The following is a 25,050-nucleotide window of genomic DNA, read 5'->3' as shown; positions in this document are numbered from 1 at the left end:
GTGTTGTGAGTGTTTATTGATCGAAAACACCTAAAGCTCCACGAGGCTCTGGCAGGGGATGGTGGCGAACCCTGCTCTACTCTTCCACCACAGTTTTCTCTCGCTCTTTCTTCCTGTTTCTGTTGTGCCTGTAATTCAAAGGGTCAGCCTTGTCACACTGTCACGCTGAATCTCCCCGAGAACTACGTTAAGGGTACACGTGTCTGTGGAGTGCTCAGCCACTTGCACGTTAATTTCACGAGCAGGCTGTTTCCGTTGATCGGATCAACTGGAACCCTCGACGTCGTAAGCGACGGAGTGCCAACAACAACAACAACATATATATATATATATATATATATATATATATATATATATACATGTATGTATATGTATGTATGTATATGTATGTATGTGTATGTATATGTATGTATGTGTATGTATATATGTATATGTATGTATGTGTATGTATATATATGTATGTATGTGTATGTATGTATATATGTATATATGTGTATGTATGTATATATGTATATATATGTATGTATGTGTATGTATGTATATATGTATATGTATGTATGTGTATGTATGTATATATGTATATATATGTATGTATGTGTATGTATATATGTATATATATGTATGTATGTGTATGTATATATGTATATATATGTATGTATGTGTATGTATATATGTATATATATGTATGTATGTGTATGTATATATGTATGTATGTGTATGTATATATGTATATATGTGTATGTATATGTATGTATAATATAAGGGCATCCAGCTGTAGAAACTCTTCCAGGTCAGATTGGAGCCTGGTGCAGCCATCCGCTTCGTCAGTCCTCAGTCAAATTGTCCAGCCCATGCTACCATGGAAAGTGGGTGTTAAACGATGATGATGATTGATATATATATATAGGGCCTTAGAGTCAAACTAGCTAAAACCAAAATCCTAATAAGTAGGAAGGTAGATAAAACACAAACCCCTTCAGGTAGATGGCCCTGCTCAGTATGTAGAAAAGGAGTAGGTAGTAACTCTATAAGATATACCCGGTGCAAGCTATGGACACATAAGAGGTGCAGCAACATCAAAGGCAGGTTAACTAGCAAGTTAGTTTTTGTTTGTGGCAGATGTTCAGGTGCAATAAAGACTGCAAACAAACAGGAAACAACTTCTATCTCATTCCAGGGTGAAAAACTAGAGGTAGTCGATAGCTTCCGCTATCTGGGCGACCAAGTTAGTAGTGGGGGTGGGTGCGCTGAAAGTGTAGCTGCTAGAATAAGAATAGCCTGGGCAAAGTTTAGAGAGCTCTTACCCCTGCTGGCGACAAAGGGACTCTCACTCAGAGTAAAAGGCAGACTGTATGACGCATGCGTACGAACAACCATGCTACATGGCAGTGAAACATGGGCTGTAACTGCTGAGGACATACGTAAGCTCGCAAGGAATGAAGCCAGTATGCTCCGTTGGATGTGCAATGTCAATGTGAATACCCGTCAGAGTGTAAGTATCTTGAGAGAAAAGCTGAACATTAGAAGCATCAGTTGTGGCGTGCAAGAGAGACGATTGCGCTGGTATGGACATGTGGTGAGAATGGAGGAGGATAGCTGCGTGAAAAAGTGCCACACCCTAACAGTTAAGGGAACCCGTGGAAGAGGTAGGCCCAGGAAGACCTGGGCTGAGGTGGTGAGGCAAGACCTTCACACATTGGGCCTCACCGAGGTGATGACTACTGACCGAGACCTTTGGAAATGTGCTGTGCGTGAGAAGACCCGGCAAGCCAAGGAAGATCATTGCCAGTGCCCCTGGACTGGTTCTTGTGCGGGTGGCACATGAGATGCACCATTTTGAGCGTGGCCGTTGCCAGTACCGCCTGACTGGCTCCTGTAGGATTTTCGAGCGAGATCGTTGCCAGTGCCCCTGGACTGGCTTGTGCGGGTGGCACATAAAAGACACCATTTCGAGCGTGGCCGTTTTCGTGCGGGTGACACGTAAAAGCACCCACTACACTCTCTGAGTGGTTGGCGTTAGGAAGGGCATCCAGCTGTAGAAACTCTGCCAAATCAGACTGGAGCCTGGTGTTGCCATCCGGTTTCACCAGTCCTCAGTCAAATCGTCCAACCCATGCTAGCATGGAAAGCGGACGTTAAACGATGATGATGATGATGATGATCAAAAATTTAAATGAGAGTTTTGACGCTAATATCCATTATTATTGAAATTTATTCCTATGTCAACATTTCTGTATAAGGCTATATTTAACTGTCAAATTCAAGTTAAATAGATAAATTACCTTACACATCTTCAGGGTAAAAGGTAAATAGCAAAAAGTAAACAAGGAGTAGGAGTGGCTGTGTGGTAAGTAGCTAGCTTACCAACCACATGGTTGACAACTGATGCTGGTGTGTTTATGTCCCTGTAACTTAGCGGTTCGGCAAAATAGATCGGTAGAATAAGTACTAGGCTTCTAAAGAATAAGTCCTGGGGTCGATTTGCTCGACTAAAAGGCGGTGCTCCAGCATGGCCACAGTCAAAAGACTGAAACAAGTAAAAGAGTAAGGAAATCGATCCATAAGGAGTCTACTTTAGACCTTTGCAGAGAAATCTCTTGCTATATTGGTAGCGGTTACATGTTTATCTCATCAACACATTGTGGAGATATCATCAACACATTGTGGAGATATCATCATATGAACAGATATATACACACACACGCACATTTTTAGTCTTTTTCTTGTGTCAGTCATTAGACTACAGCCATGCTGCAGCATTGCCTTGAAGTTTTAGTCATATGAATCGACCCTTGGATTTATTTTTTTAAGCCTGATACTTATTCTGTCAGTCTCTAATGTTGAACCTCTAAGTTATAAAGATATGGACTTGCATGGATGGTAAGCCAGAGATAATCCTCAAATGATTTTCAGCTGTTCCTTTTATTAATATTATTATTATTATTATTTCAGCTTTTTTAACAAACAAATGAAGGATAACGAGGAACAGCAAATGGCTATACAGCAAGTTTTTTCTCAACAGAATTGTCGAGCTCCTTTTATTGTGTTTGGTCCTCCTGGAACTGGTAAAACAACCACCATTTTGGAAGCTATTAAGCAGGTAAGCTAATTTCTGTTCTATTCATTGCGTCTGGCGAGTACTGATCTGCCAGGAGCAGCAGCTAAATCCATCTGGAAACAAATACAGATGAAGACTATATTAGAGAATGTATTTTTAGATCAACGTTAATTGGGGTATTTGTCAAATGAAATCCAATCTAAATGCGATCTTTGGTGTTTTAACATCATTGCATAATTGACACAAATGGATGGTGTGTGTGTGTGTATTATATATATATATATATATATATCATCATCATCATCATCGTTTAACGTCCGCTTTCCATGCTAGCATGGGTTGGACGATTTGACTGAGGACTGGTGAAACCGGATGGCATATACATATATATATACATACATGTACGTATATATGCATATAGTCATTTACTATTTGTATTAAATGATCGAACGCTACGCGTCCTCCTTGCAAGTAAGTTCCTGTCTACCTTTGTATCTTTCTCTCCCCCTCTCATTCTTCCATCTTTTGTTCTCTGCCTCTCCTTCTCTACTATATCTCTTTCTTTCTCCCTGTCTCTCTTTGCTCACCTATCTTCTACTTCATCCCCCTTTTTTTCTCCCTCTACCACTCTTTTTCCTTACCCTTCCCTGTTCACGTGTCTGGCTACTTATCTTTCTTTCATATCTTTGCTTTCGCGAAGCTAGCACGAACAATTCTTCGTCTCCTTTCCAGTTCGTTGCTTCACAGTGTCCAGCACATACATATTTTTTTCACGTCTGGCCGTGTAGCCTTTTCGTTTGTTCTCACTGTTTTGTTTTCCTGTTTTGTTTTGTCCGCCACTACATTCCTCCACGTTACAAATTTAATTTGAATTAATTTTAATTTAAATTTAATTTGTGGTCCGTGGGAAGAGCCGTTTTAACGATGCGTCCTGCCCTACGAAACGCCTGTGTTAGAATGGGGGCAGCTGATGAAGGAGATGTTCTCTATGTAGCCTGTGTGTTTTCTTTACTCATTTATCATTTTGTCTACGCTTTGTTTGCAATGTCCTGTACATAGATATACAGGTAGATGTAAGTATGTACATACATGTACATATATATGCATATACTCATTTACTATTTGTATTATATATATATATATATATATATCATTAATCATCATCATTGTCATTTAACGTCCGCTTTCCATGCTGGCATGGGTTGGACAGTTTGACTGAAGACAGGCAAGCCAGAAGGCTGTACCAGGTTCTAATCTGATCTGGCAGTGTTTCTACAGCTGGATGCCCTTCCTAACGCCCACCACTCCGAGAGTGTAGTGGGTGCTATTTACATGCCACCGGCACAGGATCCAGTCCAGGGACACTGGCATCGACCGCATTTGGATGATGCATTTTACATGCCACTGGAACGGGAGCCAGTTGGGGGCACTGGCCACAGCTATGATTTTTATGTATACATATGGAACTGTATAAATGTTGAGAGATCATGCTTACATACACTTATAACTGTATGTTATTTTTAAGTTCCTTCCATCCTACATAAATTAGGCTTGGGCAAGTTTTTTCTACTCTAACCTCTGGACAATCAAAGCCCTGTGAGTGTACTTAGAAATTGAAAGAATCCCTGGACAGTTGCATCAAGAGGTGCCAGGCACTAATTGTAAGGGGCAGTGGTGGCTCATAGGTAAAATTAGTGGTGGGTGCTGCTTCAGAAACTTTTTAGCCATTGTTTTAATATTGTGTAAAAGGAAACAAACATATAAAAAGAAAATTTATACATAAACTTGATTGGTTTGTGTTTTAGCCACTGCTGGGTAATGTGTTTAATTTGTTCACTGAACACCGCTGCGAATTCCCCTTTGTTTTTCAAAAATCCCTCCTAAATTACAAAAAAAGGGGTGGAAATCTGCCCTATTTTTTAAATCCTGGCAGCAACACTGTACCTGGAAGCAGAATAATAATTTAATTCTATGCTTTATCACATTCAAGAATATAAACACGTTTTCAGGCACAACACACGCAGAGTCAAAAAGAAACACTACCTTTCACTGGAACACTGGGGTTGGCACTGTGTGAAGCACAGTGCTCTCTCTCCCTAGCATACAGCTTCCTATCTCAGATATGTGAGCATGCACACAACAGCCAAACACTACGTCGCTGGAACTGTGAAGCACACAGTTCTATACAAGGATTGTTGTATTTTTTTTTCATAAACTAGGGGATGGCTACTGACATAAAGCTTAAGGATTATATAATATACAAGTATAAAGAAAAAAAAGGACTCATTATATTGAATGTTATCAATAATATTGAGTGAAAATAGGGGATGCTGCAGTTCCACAGTGCCCATACACGAGCCACCACTGGTAAAGGGAACATGTGGAAGAGGTAGGACCCTGGAAGACATGGAACACAGAAAAAATATCCTAAAGTGGCTTGAGTTTTTTCATCCTATTTCCTTCTGCAGTTTTACATACTGAAATGGGGTTTGTAATTTCTGTCTACAAATTGTGATCTTTGTGTGATATAATATTGTTTCACTTTTATGAGTGTGTGCATTCGATATGTACAAGATAGTAAAGGACATTTTATACCATGACAACAATGTCATATATGAGTGTGTATGTATCGGTGTATGAGTGTGTATGTCCCTCTGACTGTGTGTGTATGGTTGTGTGTTAGGTACGTCGTTAAACACACACACTCACATTTACATATACACATGACGACTGACATGCATGAATTTATGTCTGTATGTGTCTCTCCTACTAAATGTGTGTGACTATGTGAGAGTGTGTGTGCGTGTCATATTTTGTATATGAATGTGTCTGTGAGTGTGTGTGTTTGCACGCCTGGTATGTACGTTATTAAACACACACATACATCTACACGTACATATATATATATGTGATGAGAACGGCCTGAGATGAAACTCTTGGCAAAAAAACAATTGCGTGAGAGGTTCATGTTATATAAAAATACACATCTACCGTTACATTAACCCTTTTGATACCAACCTGGCTGAAACCGCCTTTGGCTCTGAGTTCAGATGTCTTGTTTTCATAAGTTTTGAATTAAAATCTTCCACCAAACTTTAGTCACAATTTATGTTCCTAACACTAGCTTAATGATAACAAAGTTATTTTACTAAATTCTTTGTTATATTTAAAATTAATTGAAAGAAACACAGAACATCTCTACAGAAATATTGTAAGAAAAGGGTTAACAGTTCTTAATTATCTCAGTAATTGTAAGGTTGCAATTTGCTTATATTTGGTTAATTTACACCGCATACAAAAATAGAGATTAATATATATATTTTTTTCTATGTTCATAATTTTTTGTTTAAAATATTGAACTTCACTCCTACCCCTAACCTTTATCATCCACTACACTCCCACCATCACCAACCTCCTACCTCCTTTGTTTTTGTTGTTTTTTTTTTTCACCTCCCTACCTCCATCCACTATCCTAACTTTAATCTTTATTCAAACCAGGTTTACACTATGAAGAAGGACGCCAAGATCCTGGTCTGTGCTCCGTTTAATAAACATGTTGATGAAATAACCATGAAGTTGATGGAATTTATTCCGAAAGCAGAGCACAAAAAGACCCTTCACAGATGCTATGCTTCAACCTACAATCCTGCTGAAATTCCTAAAAAAATTAAGGTAAGGAATTATTTTGGTAGTATTTCAGTGACCCATTTGAATGAAATAGATGCAATGAGAAACCTTAAGCTTTTAGTATTCAAACTGCCAGGTCTGGCCTCTCACACCTACCCTACAATGTCATTCTAAAAATACACAATCATGTCATTGAAATATCAAAGCTACAAGGTAATGCATGATTAATTCAAAACAATGTGAATAATTCTCACCCCTACTGGCTTCTGTGTCGGTGGCACGTAGAAAGCACCGTCCGAATTTGGCCGATGCCATCACCACCTTGACTGGCTCCCGTGCCAGTGGCACAAAAAGCACCATCTGATCATGGTTGATGCCAGCTCCCTCTGGCTCCTGTGCCAGTGATATGTAAAAAGCACTGACTACAATCTGGGAGTGGTTGGTGTTTGGAAAGGCATCCGTTGGGGATGTATTTTTAGATCAATGTTAATGTGAAAGATGTGAGAAGGTGGCTTCAGGCAAATGAGACAAATATAGCAACCTGGCATACAGTGGGAGGAAACAGGAGGTGAGGTGAGAGGGTATTCAGGGTATTGGCTGATGTGTGCTCAAGGATGAAAGTGCAATGGATAAATGACAGTGACCACCACTATCATCATCATCATTGTTTTAATGTCTACTTTTCCTTGCTTGCATGAGTCAGATGAAATTTGTTGAAGGAGATTTTCTACAGCTGGATGCCTTTCCTGTCACCAATCTCCTGTTTCCCCCCTGTCCTTTAATTACATAATGTCAAGACAAGACACACACACACACCTACATATATAGACTTACATGACAGGTTTCTTTCAGCTTCTATCTGCCAAATCTATTCGCAAGCCTTTGCTGAGCAATAGACGACTCTTGCCCAAAGTGCCATACAATAAGACTGAACCCATGACCATGTGGTTGGGGAGCAAGCTTCTTAACCACACAGACATGCCACTGTTCATTGTGGTCAAATCATAGATAGTGTTAGGATTAATTCAGACATTATGAAGAAGTATGGCAAAGACGATAATTATGTCTTTCATTGCAGACTATCACAAATCTTGTCACTGATCAAAAAGAATTGAAAAATCCTGGTATCTTTGAGAGTTACCAAATAGTGTTAACCACTCTAATAACAGCTGGAAGGTAGGTTCAACCATTTTGTTTCTTTATTTCTAACCAAAATATACCCCTTGTGTGTTTCAATTAGATTCTAAAATAATTGTGAATTTAGACTGGTTTCGTAAATCAATTCTTTTATGTTTATCAATATATTAATGTGATTTTTGGAACACAATTCCACAGTTCTATTGCATATTTTTTGTCTCAATTTTATATTAGCAGCACCCATGTAAATTCCACAGAATGGAATCTGCTGCATACCCTCAACATGTACCTGTCCCTCTAGTTCACTCCAATCCTTCGAAATTCTATTTAAACATGGACCTATTTAAGAATGAAAGGATGAATTTTTATAGCATTCATTGTTTAGCTTTCTTTAAATATTCTTGATGTTTGTCTACATCAGAGGTAGAGAAACTTCTTCGTGCATCGGGTAAAAATTTCCAAAGAAAAAGGTCCACGGGTGGATCACAAGTTCTAACTCTTATATCTGTGTAAATCTTGTATATATATCTGTTTAATTCAATAAACATTAATAAAGATAAGTTTAAGACATTAAATTAACGCTGCCTCTGAATTTAGGATGTCTGTAATACTTATGAGGTATTCTTTATTTTTCAGCTACAGTGTAGTTCGGTCTCTAGGGGGTGGTACAAACCTAGCAATATGTGTTTTATAATGGAAACAAAATTTCCATTCAAATGGCAATTACCGGACGAGTTTCTGTTTGAGTCTAACAGTTTTAAGCCGTAGTGGAAATGTGACCTATGTCGAAAATACGCTTAGGAATATTGTATAAATTTTATATCACCCTGCAAGCGCAATAAAATGAGCTTGTGGACATAATTGCACCCACAGGCAGGGCTTTCCGCATCCCCGGTCTACATTCATTTCCTCATATATCCATCGGTGTTGTTTTTTCCGTCTTTGTTTTATATCTTCCCTCTTCTCTTCTCAGATCCATGCTCTATATCTGCACATCCTTTCTTGAGCAGCTTGCAAAAAAAATTTAGATTTTTTTTTAAGTAAGCAGACTATAAATAATTGTACCTATGTGAATGCAATGGTCATCATCGTCATCGATGTGGTACAAGGAATAGAACTTAGTCCATGCTGTAAAAAGCAAATAAGCCAAAGCTACAACAGTCAAGAGAGGTAGACTGTATGATGCATGTGTGTGAACAGCCATGCTACATAGCAGTGAAACATGGGCCATGACTGCTGAGGACATGCGTAAGCTTGCAAGGAATGAAGCCAGTATGCTCCACTGAATGTGTAATGTCAGTGTGCATAATTGACAAAGTGCTAGTATCTTGAGAGAAAAGTTGGACCTAAGAAGCATCAGATGTGGTGTGCAAGGGAGATGACTGCACTGGTCTTGTGTTGTAAATGAATGAGGACAGTTGTGTGAAAAAGTGTCACACCCTAGCAGTTGAGGGAAGCTGTGGAAACGAAGCCAGAATTCCCCACTGGAGGGGTATTGTCAGTGTGACTATACAATAGGATGTAAGTAGTTTGAGAGACAAACTGGGTATACAAGGCATTAGATGTAGTGTGTAAGAGAGCAGACTGTGCTGGAATGGCCATGTAATGCATACGAATGCAGACAGATGCATCAAGAGGTGCTGATTTCAAATTGTAGAGAAAACGTGTGGAAGAAGTAGAACCAGGAAGAGGAGAGGAAAGGATCTACAGAGAGGATGATAGAGGACCAAGGCTTCTGGCTGTTTGCTGCGTTTGAAAAGACATATTATGTTAAGTAAAATCATGGTTGTCCTTGCATGCAGGATGTTCCCAGCAAACGTCTCCAACGTTTCTAATCTTGCAGGCTCGTGTGCCACGTAAATGCATCCCTGCTGGTGCTACTGTTGGAATCTGGCACCACCACTGCAGCAAGAGCTGCCAGAATGAGAATGTAGACAGCATATACCTCAGATTTTATTCTCAAAACCTTACCCATAGCTAAGTATGACTACAAGGCAACAGCTGAGGTTTGAAAACCCAATTTTACTTCCCATGGATGTGTTTTGCCCCCTCCCCCCACCGAGGGGGTGGGGGACTAATGAGCTCCATCTGCCCAACCAACCTAATGTGATTTATTATGTATTCATTTCCAGGTTTGCACTTCTCAGGTACAAGGGTCATTTCAGCCACATATTTGTAGATGAGGCTGGTTTTGCCACAGAAGCAGAGACACTTGTGCCGTTGGTTGGTCAGATTGATGAAAATACTCGAATAATTCTTGCAGGTGATCCAAAGCAGTTGGATCCAGTGTTCAAAAGTGAACAAGCCAGAAATGCTGGATATGGTAAGACTCTATCTCTTGTTTTCGAAATTATTTTATTTTAATTCTTTCAGATATTGAAACATTTTTGCTCTAATCACACACTAACTTCTCACCTGGTACACAACCACTTTCCTTGGTTCCACTCCCTCTCTCAAGGTCTTTGTTCTGCAAGTTTCTTAGCAACCCCACTGGTTCCAATACCACATGTGAAAAGATCCTGTGCTATATAGAGAAACCATTTGTTCTGGTGCCACATAAAAAGCATCCAGTACATTCTGTTGAGTGGTTGGTGTTTTGGAGGGCATCCAGCCATAGAAACCATGCCAAAACAGCTCTGGTCAAACTAGCCAACCCATGCCACCATGGAAAAATGGACATCAAATGCTGCTGGTCTTGATTTATTCAATTCTCATTTTGAATTTTTTCAACAGACAATTATGGTGGCTGTGTTGATCAGCACAAATTACGGCAGGTACCATAACAGCAGTACCTACCATAGTTGCAATATAGTAATTCTTTATCTCTTCAATATTGGTGTGTGTTGAGTGAGGGTCAACTGGTCTGGCTGAGGTCTGGCAATGGTGGTCAGCTGGTGGTTCAGGGAACATTATGGAAAAGAACTTTACATGTCTCTGAAAGATTTCAGGAAATGCACAATATTAATGTTGCTGATCATCATTATCATTGTTTAACGTCCGCTTTCCATGCTGGCATGGGTTGGACTATTTGACTGAGGACTGGCAAACCGTAAGGCTACACCAGGCTCCAGTCTGATTTGGCAAAGTTTCTACAGCTGGATGCCCTTCCTAATGCCAACCACTCCGAGAGTGTAGTGGGTGTGTGCTATTTACGTGCCACCGGCACGGAAGCCAGACACCTGCTCTGGCAACGGTTACGCTCGGATGGTGCTCTTAGTGCTCCACTGGTATAGGTGCCATCACGATTTCGCTTTCGCTTGCCCCAACAAGAATTTGATGACAATAATAATGAAGCTGATGACAATGATAATGGAATAAGAGACAATGCTAAAGTGGAATAGAATTATTATTGTGAAGGCTGTGAGCTGACGGAATCCTTAGCATGCCAAGTGAAGTACTTAGCAGTATTTCGTCTGTTGCTACATTCTGAGTTCAAATTCCACCAGGGTCAACTTTGCTTTTCATCCTTTCAGGGTCAATTAAATAAGTACTAGTTATGCACTGAGATCGATGTAATTGACTTAATCCCTTCCCCCAAATTTCAGGCCTTGTGCTTATGATAGAAAGGATTATTATTATTATTATCATCACCACCACCATCATCATCATCATCATCATCATTCTTATTATTAAGGCAGCATGCTGGCAGAATTGTGAGCAGTATTTCGTCTGCCACTATGTTCTGAGTTCAAGTTCTGCCAAGGACGACGTTGCCTTTCATCGTTGATAAATTAAGTACCAGCTAAACACTGAGAATCAATGTAATTGACACATCCCTTTCCCCAAAATGGCTGTCCTTGTGGTAAAATTTGAAATCATCATTATTATTATTATTATTATTATTATTATTGAGAGAGAGAAGTGCATGCCATCAAAGTGACACTGGGGTAAAATATATGAAACCTCAAAAGGTCTCTGTATGAGGTTTGTTTAAGGATGATGAACAAAGCACCCATGTTTCCAAAGGTGAATTATTCAAACCCCAAAGAATTTCTCTCAACACATGGCTATGATGCTCCCCCACTACTTCTGCTCATGATCAGAGATGCACATATCGTCAGCCACCAAGGGACATGCTCAACTGGTTACAGTCAAACAACTGACAAGCAAATCTGTGGTATTGAGAAGAATATTTGCTGTAACCCATCTTTTTATACCAAGACAAAACAATGTACATGATAACACTTCCAATCAGTTAAGACCAGAAGTCACGAGAGCCACTGCCTGGTACTGCATCCGGGCATTTATTATTATTATTGTTATTGCTATTTATAGGATTGATGTTACTCCTCCAGAAAGTAAAGAAACGAAATGTCAAAATATTGTTCATTTGATAACAGTCGCACTCTTCTTTATTGTTTTATTGTTATTATTATTATTATTATTATTATTTATGTTGATGTGGTGAACTGGCAGGAACCATGGCATACTGGGCAAAATGCTTTGCAGTATTTCTTCTGTCTTTATGTTCCAAGATTAGTTTCTGCTGAGGCCATCTTTGTCTTTCATTCTTTCGGAGTCGATAAAATAAGTACCAGCTAAACACTGAGAATCAATGTAATCAACTTAGCCCCTCCCCCAGAATTACTGCCCTTCTGGCAAAATCTAGAACAAATACCATTATTATTATTTGAAGGTGCAAGCTGGTAGAATTATTAATGCGTTGGACAAATGGCTTAGTTGCATCTTTTCCAACTCTTTTATCATCTGAATTCAAAGATCGCTATCGTCAACTTTGCCCTTCGTCCTTACAGGGTCAGTAAAATGAAGTGCCGGTCAGTTAATTGCCCCTTCCCGCAGAATTGCTGGATTTTTGCTCAAATTATTAAGTTGGTGCACAATTACTGTGGCTTTTTTTCAACAAAAACAAGAATATTTAAAAAAAAACATCTTTAAATGACCATCTGACCGTCTGCCAAGCAAATGGGAAGCAGTAATTGAAGTAGATGGTGAATATGCTCTGGAATAATCATTTAAAGATGTTTTTGTTAAATGTTATCGTTTTTGTTGAATAAAATTTGTTGGAAAAAAGCTGCAATAATTATGCACCAACCTAATAGAATGAATTATTTTTGTGATTATTAATTATTATTGCTGTCTCTTTATAGATGTCCCTCTGATAGAACGCCTTATGGAGTCGAACAGTAACTACAGAAACACAATGGTGATCAAATTATTGAACAATTATCGATCACATCCTGCAATTATTAAAATCCCGAATGAACTTTTCTATGACAATGAGTTGAAGGTAAGGAATAAATGTTGTCCATTCCATGTGGATGGTATATCTAGAGCTACGCATACCTTAGCTATGCTCGTTTCCCTTCCTTTTTAAGGCAGTTCATTATGGTTTGAATGAGATTTCACTGTTATTTCCAGAAGGCTGTCTTTTCTCAAACAGCTTCAAGTTGACTATTCAGGTGACCATTGGAGATAAACTGGTCACTAGCTTAACCCTTTTGTTACTAACCCAGCTGAAACCAGCTCTGGTGGAAGATTTTAATTCAAAACTTATGAAAACAAGACATTTGTATTCAGAGCCAAACCTTAGTCACAATTTATGTTCCTAACACTAGCTTAATAATAACTAAGTTAATTTACTAAATTCTTTGTTATATTTGAAATTGGTTGAAACACAGAGCATCTCAACAGAAATATGGTGACAAAAGGGTTAACACATGATTAATTTAACTCTTTCAATACCAACCTGGCTGAAACCGGATCTGGCTCTGAGTACGAATGTTTTGTTTTCATAAGTTTTGAATTAAAATCTTCCACCAAACCTTAGTCACAATTTATGTTCCTAACACTAGCTTAATGATAACAAAGTTATTTTACTAAATTCTTTGTTATATTTAAAGTAATTGAAAGAAACACAGAGCCTCTCAACAGAAATACAGTGTAGTTTGTCCGTCGATGCGACAAAGACCATCTAGTCATCCTGGGGTGTGGGTGGGCTTGTTTTGTGGGTCCACAGATGGCTAGTGAGGCCAATCTGCACCCGAAAGAGTCTTTGACAGTGTGGACAGGGAATGGTAGACAGAGAAAGGTGGTGATCAGCAGTCCACAAGGGTGCCAACACATGTGAGACCAATAGGATAGCTAAATACAGTAACGAAAGTGTTAAAGAGCTGGACATCTGACCACAGCAATATTGCCCTATAGGAAGGGCATCCAGCTGTAGAAACTCTTCCAGATCAGATTGGAGCCTGGTGCAGCCTTCTGGTTTGCCAGTCCTCAATCAAATCGTCCAACCCATGCTAGCATGGAAAGCGGACATTAAACGATGATGATGACTAACATGATGATTTTGCTGTGTGTTCAGTTGCTTGCTTCGGTTTACATGGAATGCTAGAAACGGGTTCCACTCTCTCATGGTGGGAAAATGCTTTGACTTCAGCCATTCTTAGTTGTTACTTTACGACCATGCTGGGGCACAGCTTTCAAGACTTTCAGTCGACCGAATCAACCCCAGTACTTTTTTTTTAAGCCTGGTACTGAACCACTATTGGATGTAAACACACAAACACCAGTCATCAAGTGACTGTATTGGACAAATGCACACACACATATGTACAAGGAATACATATATATAATAAAATATATATCATCATCATCATCGTTTAACGTCCGCTTTCCATGCTGGCATGGGTTGGAGGGTTTGACTGAGGACTGGCAAGCCAGAAGGCTGCACCAGGCTCCAATCTGATTTGGCAGAGTTTCTACAGCTGGATGCCCTTCCTAACGCCAACCACTCCAAGAGTGTAATGGGTGCTTTTACGTGCCACCAGCACAAGGGTCAGTCAGGTGGTACTGGCAATGGCCATGCTCGAATGGTTATATATGTATATTTGTGTGTGTATGAGAAGAGATGACCACTAATTGGACATCCGATATGCTAGAAAGAGGTCATTAACGACCCAACCACAAAGAGAAATAATGGTCTCCAGAAAAAAATTTCGCAAGACACCAGAGCATAGCGAGCAAGACAAAATGAAAAATATATAGAATAAAAGAATTAATTGTGGTTGGGTCGTTAATGACCTCTTTCTAGCATATAGGATGTCCACTTAGTAGTCATCCCTTCTTATACACATGTAATACAATTTTTCTGAATTTTCAGATTTTTTTATATGCTAGGCCATTTGGTTTTAAATCGAAATATATATATATTCTTTTATTCTTGTTTTGGTCATTTGATGGCGGCCATGGTGAAGTACCATCTTTAGTCAAACAAATAGACCCAAGGACTTATTGTAAGCCTAGTACTTATTTGATCAGTCTTTTTTGCCAAACTGCTAAGTTACAGGGACATAAACACACCAACACTGGTTGTTAAGTGACAATGGGTGGCCGAGCACAGACACATAAACATATATATGACGGGCTTCTTTCAGTTTCCCTCTACCAAATGCACTCACAAGGGTTTGGTCGGCTCGAGGCTATAGTAGAAGACACTAACCCAGAACCATGTGGTTGGGAAAAAAAAAAGAAATTACTATTTTAAGAGCAAATTCTTTAAGCTTATCATTTTCATTTAGATGTTGGTATGGAGCTTGTACTCCGCCCTAACAGTTACACAGGTCATGTGACCTCATACTCGTTCCATGATTGGCTTCTCTCTCTCGGTGCCCCACTCTGCTTCTTAAAAAAAAATGAAACACTGTAAGGGAGATAACTGAATGAAACACCATTTGGTCAACGTTTCATTCTTAAACTCTTGACATATCATTCCGTATATTTTCGCCCAGAGACGTCTCGTAAATATATATTTGAACGAAAATATATGTTCACTGTACTCTGGGGTATTTGTGACTTATATCTAACCTGAAATACTTCGTCCATGATGTTCTCGACTTCTATCATTAACTATCAATACCATCATTTCTATCTATAACTTCATAATAAAGCGTAACTGATTCAAGGTGCCGGGCAGTGGGACTGAAATCAAAACCACATTGTTGGGAAGCAAAGCTTCTTAACCATACAACAGTTTCTACAGCTGGATGCCCTTCCTAACACCAATCACACTGAGGGTGTAGTGGGTGCTTTTACGTGCCACCAGCACGAGGGCCAGTCAGGTGGTTATGACAACAACCACGCTCAAAAGGTGTTTTTTTACGTGCTACCTGCACGGGAACCAGTTCGATTACACACTATATATATATATATATATATATATATATATATATATATATATGATTCATGAGTGGTGAGTGTTGCTGACAGGAAGAGCATCCAGTCATGAAAAGCTTGTCTCATGAAATTCCGATCGATCCATGTAAGCATAAAAAATTGGCCATTGAAATAACAATGATGACTACATATTTCTTATATATTGAAATGTTTTTTTTTGTAGGCGTGTGCAGACGTGAAGGAATATTCCAGATTTTGTTCGTGGCCCCATTTGCTTCAGAAAGACTTCCCTGTGATTTTTCATGATGTTTTCTCTCAAGAAGTGAGGGAGAAATCAGACCCATCTTTTTTCAACTTGAAGGAAATCGAAGTTGTCTATAGTTATGTTGACAAACTTTTAAAAACTCAAGGAGTTAAACAGACTGATATTGGAATTATTGTGACCTATAGGAAGCAGGTAATTACTTTTATATATTGCAGGTGACAAGTTGTTGCCACCACTCTTTAACCCTAGGCCAGTTGTAATCCTGCACACAATGTCGGGTTTATTTACTCTTTTACTCTTATTTGTTTCAGTCACTTGACTGTGGCCATGCTGGAGTACCACCTTTAGTCAAACAAATCGACCCATGGACTTTGTAAGCCTAGTACTGAGGAATTCCAACCACATTTCATGGTTCGCTACCTCTACAGCGCCTTTATAAGATCCAGTGGCTAAAGACATCATCAGGAGGAACCACGTCCGCTTTCGGTCCTTAGTCCTCTACTGTTTTCAATATGGCAGCCACCCCACCCCCCACCTTTCTGGTGTTGACTGTTTTTTTCTTTCTCTTTTTTTTCTTTTGTTCTTTGGTTTCTTCGATGCAGCATCAACAAATGTCAGCGGGCGAATGACCATCCTGCCAAATTCCCACTTAAATACTCGCCGGTAGGCCTCAGCACCAGCTAACGGTCATGTGACACTGTCTTGGCTTCAACTGACCAATGGAGGGGAAGAGCGCATAGTTTGGGCCATGCCCTCTCTAAACCTGCCTTCCAACAGCTCTCAGTATCCCTTCCATCTTTCTCTCCACATCTGCATTCATCAGTTGTTTGTGTTCCACCGGACTAAATTCGCCGGTGAGGGTAAAACGTCGAAGGTAGACTTGATCAGGAAGGCTGTTCTTGCTTGTTCCCAAGCCCAAAGTTCCTTCTATGAGATTCTGCGACTGACCACGTATTCTTCCCATCTCAGGCATTGTCCCTGTTGACTACATTGCACCAAATGTACATTCCGCCTTTCTTCTTCCTTTCTCACTTCGTGTACCACTGCCTCTTTCATCTCTTTTATACTGCCCCAGGCAAAATGGTTTGAAATTGTGCGTCCCTAGGCCGGCTCTTGCTTCTTGCATCACTCTCACTATATCAGTTTGCCTTAGCTTTCCGATCGCCCTGTTTACTGCCTCTTCCGCTTTCCATTTCTTCCCTGTTCGTACCTTTGGAGGGTTTTCTCAGATGTTCTGATCTTTCGAATACCTTAGCATCATTACTGTCTTTGCCTTTCCTGCCTTATATTCTTTAACAATTGATGTTGTCGGTAGTTGCAGCATGGGTTCCCCATATAGTGGTTTCGGCAGACCAAGCCATTTTCTGATAAACACACTGCATCTTTGTTCCATCCTTTCTACTCTACTCGAGGCTATTTCGTACATTGGCAATGGCCACATTATCCTTGGGTACAGTCCAAATTGCAGTATCCAACATTTGAATTTTCCCGGCAGTGTTGTTCTGTCAATTGCCTTTAATCCTTGTTCTACTAAATCGTGTGTTTCTTTCCCTTGCTTCTTATCATTTAATAAATCTCTATACCATCTGCCAAGACTCTTTACTGGTTGTTCTTTCACCGTTGGTATATCTTCACCTTCTATCCTGAATTTCACTTCTTTTTGGACTCCTTTCATGAAAGCCAAGCTTCGACATTTTTTGGCTTTGAATTTCATTCTCACCTGTCCTATTAGTTCCTCCATCCACTCTAACATTATATCTGCTGCTTCTCTACTTTCTGATAATACAGTAATGTTGTCCATAAAGGCCCTTTGTCTTTGTAACAGATTTCTCACAATCTGTTGATCTTAGTAACATCTAGCACAAACAAGATGACTGATATCGTGCATCCAGCGGCAATACCTACTTCAAGCCATTGCCACTCTGTTGTGAATTTCCCTGCTGTATATCTCATCCTCAATTTATCGTAACGCATGAGCATTCGTCGAACATCTTCCGGACTCCAAAAGAAGTCCATAGCTGCTTGAATTAGTGTGTGTGGGACAGATCCATATGCATTGGCAAGATCTAGCCATACAATGTACAGATTTTTCTTCAGTTGCTTTGTATAACAGTTGATAGCTTCCCAGATGGGAAATGCATGTTCTGTGCATTCGGGGATTCCAGAGATCCCTGCCTTTTGGATTGCTTCATTAACATATCCTTTATGCGACCTCCTCTTTTCTCAAGATTTAATATCTGTACACCACTTCTAACACTCTATACATATATATATATATATATCTATATATATATATATATATACATATACATATATACACACATAAGGATAAGCATATTAAAAGGGGTCCGTGGTGGAAACTCATTTAAGTAAAAGGGTCAGAAACCACTGTTGTAGTAGAAAACTGGTTGATAAATACAAGAAAAGGAAATACATTCTTAAAAATCCTGCCTGTTGTTGGAATCAGTAGGAGAGCCATGAAGTTGATAAGGAGATGATGGTTGGGTCTCTTAATTCCTGGCTTTTTCAATAGAGTAACTAGTAATCTCCATAAACCTCATTGTAACAACATAAGATTTTACCTACATCATCATCATTTAACGTCCATTGTCCATGCTGGCATGGGTTGGATGTCTTGACTAGGTTGGCACGCTGGAAGGCTGCACCAGACTCCAGTCTGATTTAGCATGGTTTTCTACAGTCGAATGCCCTTCTTAACGCTAACCACTCCAAGAGGAGTGTAATGAGTGCTTTTAAATGCCAGTTGCATAACACCGGTATCTGCCTTGTCTGCGATTTTGCTCGGCTTGATGGGTTTTCTCAAGCACGACATAATTCCAGAGGTCTTTGCCATTGCCTCCGTGAGGCCCAGCACTTGAAAGGAACTCAACCACTTTATCTCCAAGCTAAATTAACAGTATCTACACAATGTCTGTCCATCCAATCAGTATCTACAGGGTGTCCACAAGGTCTGGGTACAGGGGATTAACACATACTTTAAGAAATTATTATTTCTTATATTTAATTGTTTATGTTATGATTTTATTTACTCCATGTACCCCAGACCTTGTGGACACCCTGTATATTACTGTGTCCACACACTCCACATCTATGCACTATGTCTATCTGAAGATCATTTATACAGACTCTACAGGCAAAATCCATGTACATTCTGTATATATCCACCATCTACACACTGTATATCCAGTCGACATCTATACACTGTCTGTCCTTTTAAATTATAATTAAGTTTCGCAATTAATCCATTTGTTATATTCTCTTGAATTTTTCCTGATCCATTTTAGGCATTGAAAATAACTGAATATTTAGAAAAGAAATCCATAAAGAATGTGACTGTTGGTACCGTGGAGATGTTCTTAAGTTCTGAAAAAGAAGTTACCATTATTTCCACTGTCCGAAGTTCCCTAAATGATGAAGAGGAAAGTTCTGTTGGATTTCTCAAGAATCCAAAAGTAAGTAATGTTTTAGAATTCTATGATATTTTTTTCTTAATTCCCATTTTTAAATATCCAAATTTGATTATAGTACAACTTGCAGTTGACTGTTGCTAGGAGTGAGAGGTCATGTCAGGAGAGTCTTAGAACATGTTATCATGACATTCATTTTATTTGTTACTAAGGATACTCTTTAAGAAAGTTAAAAATATGCTGTGGGTGAGAAGACCCAGCAAGCCAAGTGAGACAATAATCCAAGGCCTCTGCTAGGGGTGTAGCCAGCCCACTTATGTGTACCTTTCCTTCATTGGACATTTGGCTTGCGAAGACCTGTTGGGACAAGTGAAAGCGAAACCGTGATGGCACCTGTACCAGTGGAGCACTAAGAGCACCGTCCAAGCATGATCATTGCCAGAGCAGCTGTCTGGCTTCCGAGCCAGTGACACGTAAATAGCACCATTTGAGCTTGATTGTTACCAGCATCGCTTTACTGGCACTTGTGCCAGTGGTACGTGAAAAGACATTCGAGCGAGGTCATTGCCAGTGCCGCTGGACTGGCTCCTGTGCAGGTGGCACATAAAATACACCATTTCGAGTGTGGCTGCTGCCAGTACTGCCTGACTGGCCTTCGTGCGGGTGACATGTAAAAGCACCCACTACACTCTCAGAGTGGTTGGCATTAGGAAGGGCATCCAGCTGTAGAATCTCTGCCAGATCAGACTGGAGCATGGTGCAGCCATCTGGTTCCACCAGTCCTCAGTCAAATCGTCCGACCCATGCCAGCATGGAAAGTGGACGTTATGAGAAATGTCACAACTTTAGATTCCTGCAAAAGTTTTGAACTTAACTTTCTTCTCATCGTATTCCTGTCGGAATGTTATTGCCTTTGTTTCAATGAATTGTGAAAATAATGAAGAATTTAATAAAATGGATTTCTCATCACTAAACTGACGTTTGGAACATAAATAATTGAATTTTAAATTGGTCAATACAATGAAGAATGAAAGATTTTACCTTTTGAAAATGAGAATTCTTGTAAAAACTTGTGTATCAACATACGAGGGTGAGTCAAAAAGTAATGCCATTTTGTTTAGGACAGATATAATTACCAACACAGGAACATGTATCATGCATCAAAATGAAGCTGGTCCTCTGTGGATCACATCCCTACTTCTCAACATAGTCACCGTTTCTCTCAATAGCAATGTTCCACCTTTGAATGAGAGCATGTATCCCTGCCCCGTAAAATTCTGTTGACTGTTCTTTGAGCCACTTCTTCACTACAGTTTTCACTTCCTCGTCACTGGACTATCATCTCTTCGGCCCCATGAAAGAGGGTTTGAGAAGCAAACATTATTCCAGTGACGAGGATGTGAAAACTGTAGTGAAGAAGTGGCTCAAAGAACAGTCAACAGAATTTTACAGAGCAGGGATACATGCTCTCCTTCAAAGGTAGAATATTGCTATTGAGAGAAACGGTGACTATGTTGAGAAGTAGGGATGTGATCCACAGAGGACCAGCTTCATTTTGATGTATGATACATGTTCCTGTGTTGGTAATTATACCTGTCCTAAACAAAAGGACATTACTTTTTGACTCACCCACGTATTTGCCAGTCAGATGCCTCCAATAATTGTAGAGGCAGGAATGGGGACACAGGAATCTATGAGGTACATTCAAAAACATTGCAAGTTTTTTCAGGGAGTTATTACAATCAAAATAGGTCTTTGACCCCTACTTGTTTACCCCCCCAACCTCAGTTTCTTGACAGAAGTGGTCCTGGGACCAAGGCCTCTACTATAACTTTTAAGAAATGTGGTGGTAATGTAGCTATGGAAGGCAGGGATGCTACTCCCTGAGACCCCTTTCGGAGCCCCTCCCCCCACGCCTATAATAAGAGAATTCTATGTTTGTCCATTCTACCTTGATCAAGATGTTCAGCCCTGTTTGTTGTGTTAGTCATTGAGACAGAAAAACCATTGGGTTGCACAGCCAAATATACCTTCAGACATTCCGTTAATAAGAGGGTTAAGTGCCTTAGACATGGTGCAAGAAATGCGATGAGACACAATAGGCGTTTCCAAATGGTATTCTACAACACCATTGTTCATCATCATCATCATCGTTTAACGTCCATTTTCCATGCTGGCATGAGTTGGACGGTTCAACCGGGGTCTGGGAAGCCAGGAGGCTGCACCAGGCTCCAGTCTGATCTGGCAAGATTTCTACAGCTGGATGCCCTTCCTAATGCTAACCACTTCGAGACTGTAGTGGGTGCTTTTTACATGCCACTGGCACAGGGGCCCGAGGAGACTGGTATCGACCATGTTTACATCTTGCTTTTACATGCCAACAGTACGGGAGCCAGTCGAGGTGGCGCTGGCATCGGCCACATTTGAGTGGTGCTTTTTATGTGCCACCAGTACAGGAGGCTGGCATCGACCACATTCGGATGGTGCCTTTAACGTGCCACCAGTTCAGGGAGCCAGCCAGACAGGCGGCGCTGGCATCAGCCACAACTACAATTTCCATTTGATTGTGGTTTGATGTATTTGACTCAATAGGTCTCCTTGGAGAAAATAGTAAATGTTTGTGTTAACGATAAATTGTGGTAAGCCTCTTGGCAAATTACATAACTACATGTGATTTTTGTTAATCCATGTTGTGCTGGTTCCTTTAGAAAAGATATGTCTTGGCATTCAATTTCTACCAGAATATTAAACATTTGACTAGAAGATGGTAATATAACAGACTTGCGGCTGCAGTAAAAAATCACTTCTGGAGAAACGTATATCATTTGTTGAAGGTCGACTGACATGTGGTTCCATATAAAACACAGAAACTTCTGTTGGAAGAGAAGAGTTAATTTCTAGATCAGAGACAAAGCATCAGAAAGTTTAATCTTGTTCTGTTTTGTTAAATCACTGAATTCCAAGCAGAAATAAAACCACAACAAATACTTTATTTGAATTAAGTGACTTGTAAAAATAAACTAAATGAACTGTTATTAATTATATTTCTGCAATTATATTTCAGCGCTTCAATGTGGCCCTCACACGAGCTAAAGCATTACAGATCGTTGTAGGCAATGCTCAAGTCCTGAAACAGGTGCCAAGCTGGGAAAGGTAATAATAAAATTCATCATCACCACCACTACCATCATCCTCATCACCACCATCTGCATCATCATCATCATCAGCTGCTGCTGATTTGCCTGCTGGGATTGGTTGGTTGGGTTATCACAATCCAAGTCCTCCACTGTTGAGAACCATTATCCAAAGACTACTGGTTCTTCATGTAATTTCACTGAAGAGCTGAAGGCACGTGGCATAACGGTTAGCTCAGTCTTAAGTTAGTCACTGGGGACACCAGGGCACAAAGGAGAGCACTCTCCCTAATGTGTGAAGAATTCTGTAAAGCTATTCTTTTATATGATATACCAATTTTTCTAGCTTCTCAGCCCAAGAAACTGTAAAAGTAATTACCCAATCAACAATGGGTATTACTGCTAGTGTGTGTATATATATATATATATATATATATGAAGACCTGGGCTGAGGTGGTGAGGCAAGACCTTCGTACATTGGGCCTCACCGAGGCGATGACTACTGACCGAGACCTTTGGAAATGTGCTGTGTGTGAGAAGACCCGGCAAGCCAAGTAAGATCGTTGCCAGTGCCCCTGGACTGGCTCTTGTGCGGGTGGCACATGAGATGCACCATTTTGAGCGTGGCCGTTGCCAGTACCACCTGACTGGCTCCCGTAGGATTTTCGAGTGAGATCGTTGCCAGTGCCCCTGGACTGGCTTGTGCGGGTGGCACATGAAAGACACCATTTCGAGCGTGGCCGTTTTCGTGCGGGTGACACGTAAAAGCACCCACTACACTCTCTGAGTGGTTGGCGTTAGGAAGGGCATCCAGCTGTAGAAACTCTGCCAAATTAGATTGGAGCCTGGTGTTGCCATCTGGTTTCACCAGTCCTCAGTCAAATCGTCCAACCCATGCTAGCATGGAAAGCGGACGTTAAACGATGATGATGATGATGATACACACACATACAGGATTTTTTCAGTTTCCATCTACCAATTCCACTCACAAGGTTTTGGTTGGCCTGAGATTATAATAAAAGACACCTGTCTAAGGTACCACACAGTGGGACTGAACTTGGAACCATGCAATTGGGAAGCATGTTTCTTACCACACCGAGTACAGGTAGGCATTCATCAAGGCTCAGCCCCGTCTTTTTCATCATTGTTCTCCAGGCCATAACAGTCATTCAAGGCTGGGAACTACTATACTTTGATGTAACAAACTCCATATCGGAGCCAGAAGAGAAATTCCAGGTGTGGAATCTAAGGGCTTCAGGGTTAACTTTAGGGTTAAGCAAGGCAACAGACAGAACCCCACACTCTTCAGACAGGTAGCCTTGCTCAGTTTGTAGATAAGGTGTAGGCAGGAACTCCATACAGTGTACCCAGTGGAGTCTATGGACATAAGAGGTGCAGTGGATTAATAGGAAGGTTATCAGAGAAGGTAGTGTTTGTATGTGGAAGATGCACAGCATCCATAAAAACTTTAGAGACTCAGGAAATTGATTCCCTCAAATTCCTTGGTGGCTCATTAGAGGTAGTGGGGGAAGGATGCACGGAAAATGTGATAACTAGAATAAGATGAGGGAAATTCAGAGAAGTTAACCTTTATTGGCCCCAAAAGGTTTCTCTTTCTGAGTGAAAGGAAGATTGTATGATGCATGTATATGGACAGCAATTCTACATGGTGGTGAGATGTGGACCCTGAATGCAGAGGACATGTTAAGGTTAGGGAGGAATGAGGCCAGTAGGCACCTCTGGTTATGCAATGTAAGTGCTAGTGTTCTGAGAGAGAAGTTAGACACGAGGAATTGGATGTTGTGTGCAAGAGAGAAGACTGCACTGGTTTGGCCATGTGGTGCAGATGAATGCTGATAGCAAAGTAGCTGGAATATGTGAAAGAGGAGGAACCAGCAAAATGTGGGATGAAATACTGAAGGACGATCTCAGAACAGTCAACCTTTTGGGTGAGTTGACAAAGGACCAAGATACCTGGTACTTTGCTGCACTCAAGAAGAGCCGTACTCCAAAGCAGAAGAGTTATGGCTGTTTCCTCTGGGGAAGTGGCTTGATCTACCTGTGAGAGTCCTCTGCTGGTACCACATAAAAAGCACTCTTGCCAGTGTCACGTACAAGCTCCCAGCACACTCTGTAAGGTGGTTGGCAATAGGAAAGGTACCCAGTTGTAGAAACCATGCCGAATCAGACTGGAGCCTGGTGCAGCTCTGGTCAAACCAACCAACCTGTGCTAGTATTGAAAACAAACATTAAATGATGATGATG

At 40.4% G+C, this 25,050-nt stretch overlaps 1 protein-coding gene across 2 annotated transcripts in view; it reads left to right on the top strand.

Annotated features, from left to right (window-relative positions):
* Positions 1-25,050, top strand: part of LOC106874311 (putative RNA helicase mov-10-B.1) — a 50,472-nt gene that overhangs the window by 22,425 nt on the left and 2,997 nt on the right. For both annotated transcript variants that reach the window (XM_089365407.1, XM_089365400.1), the window contains 8 exons: positions 2,953-3,100; positions 6,557-6,730; positions 7,764-7,861; positions 9,955-10,145; positions 12,931-13,070; positions 16,182-16,415; positions 19,529-19,696; positions 22,716-22,804. In XM_089365407.1, the coding sequence (XP_089221533.1) occupies positions 2,953-3,100; positions 6,557-6,730; positions 7,764-7,861; positions 9,955-10,145; positions 12,931-13,070; positions 16,182-16,415; positions 19,529-19,696; positions 22,716-22,804 (1,242 nt within the window). The remainder of the gene's footprint in view (positions 1-2,952; positions 3,101-6,556; positions 6,731-7,763; positions 7,862-9,954; positions 10,146-12,930; positions 13,071-16,181; positions 16,416-19,528; positions 19,697-22,715; positions 22,805-25,050) is intronic.

This window comes from Octopus bimaculoides, chromosome 1, assembly GCF_046866305.1.
Source record: "Octopus bimaculoides isolate indiv1 chromosome 1, ASM4686630v1, whole genome shotgun sequence".
Taxonomy (NCBI): Eukaryota; Metazoa; Mollusca; class Cephalopoda; order Octopoda; family Octopodidae; genus Octopus; species Octopus bimaculoides.
The sequence above is the reverse complement of the archived record's forward strand: the minus strand, read 5'-3'. Positions and strand labels throughout refer to the sequence as shown.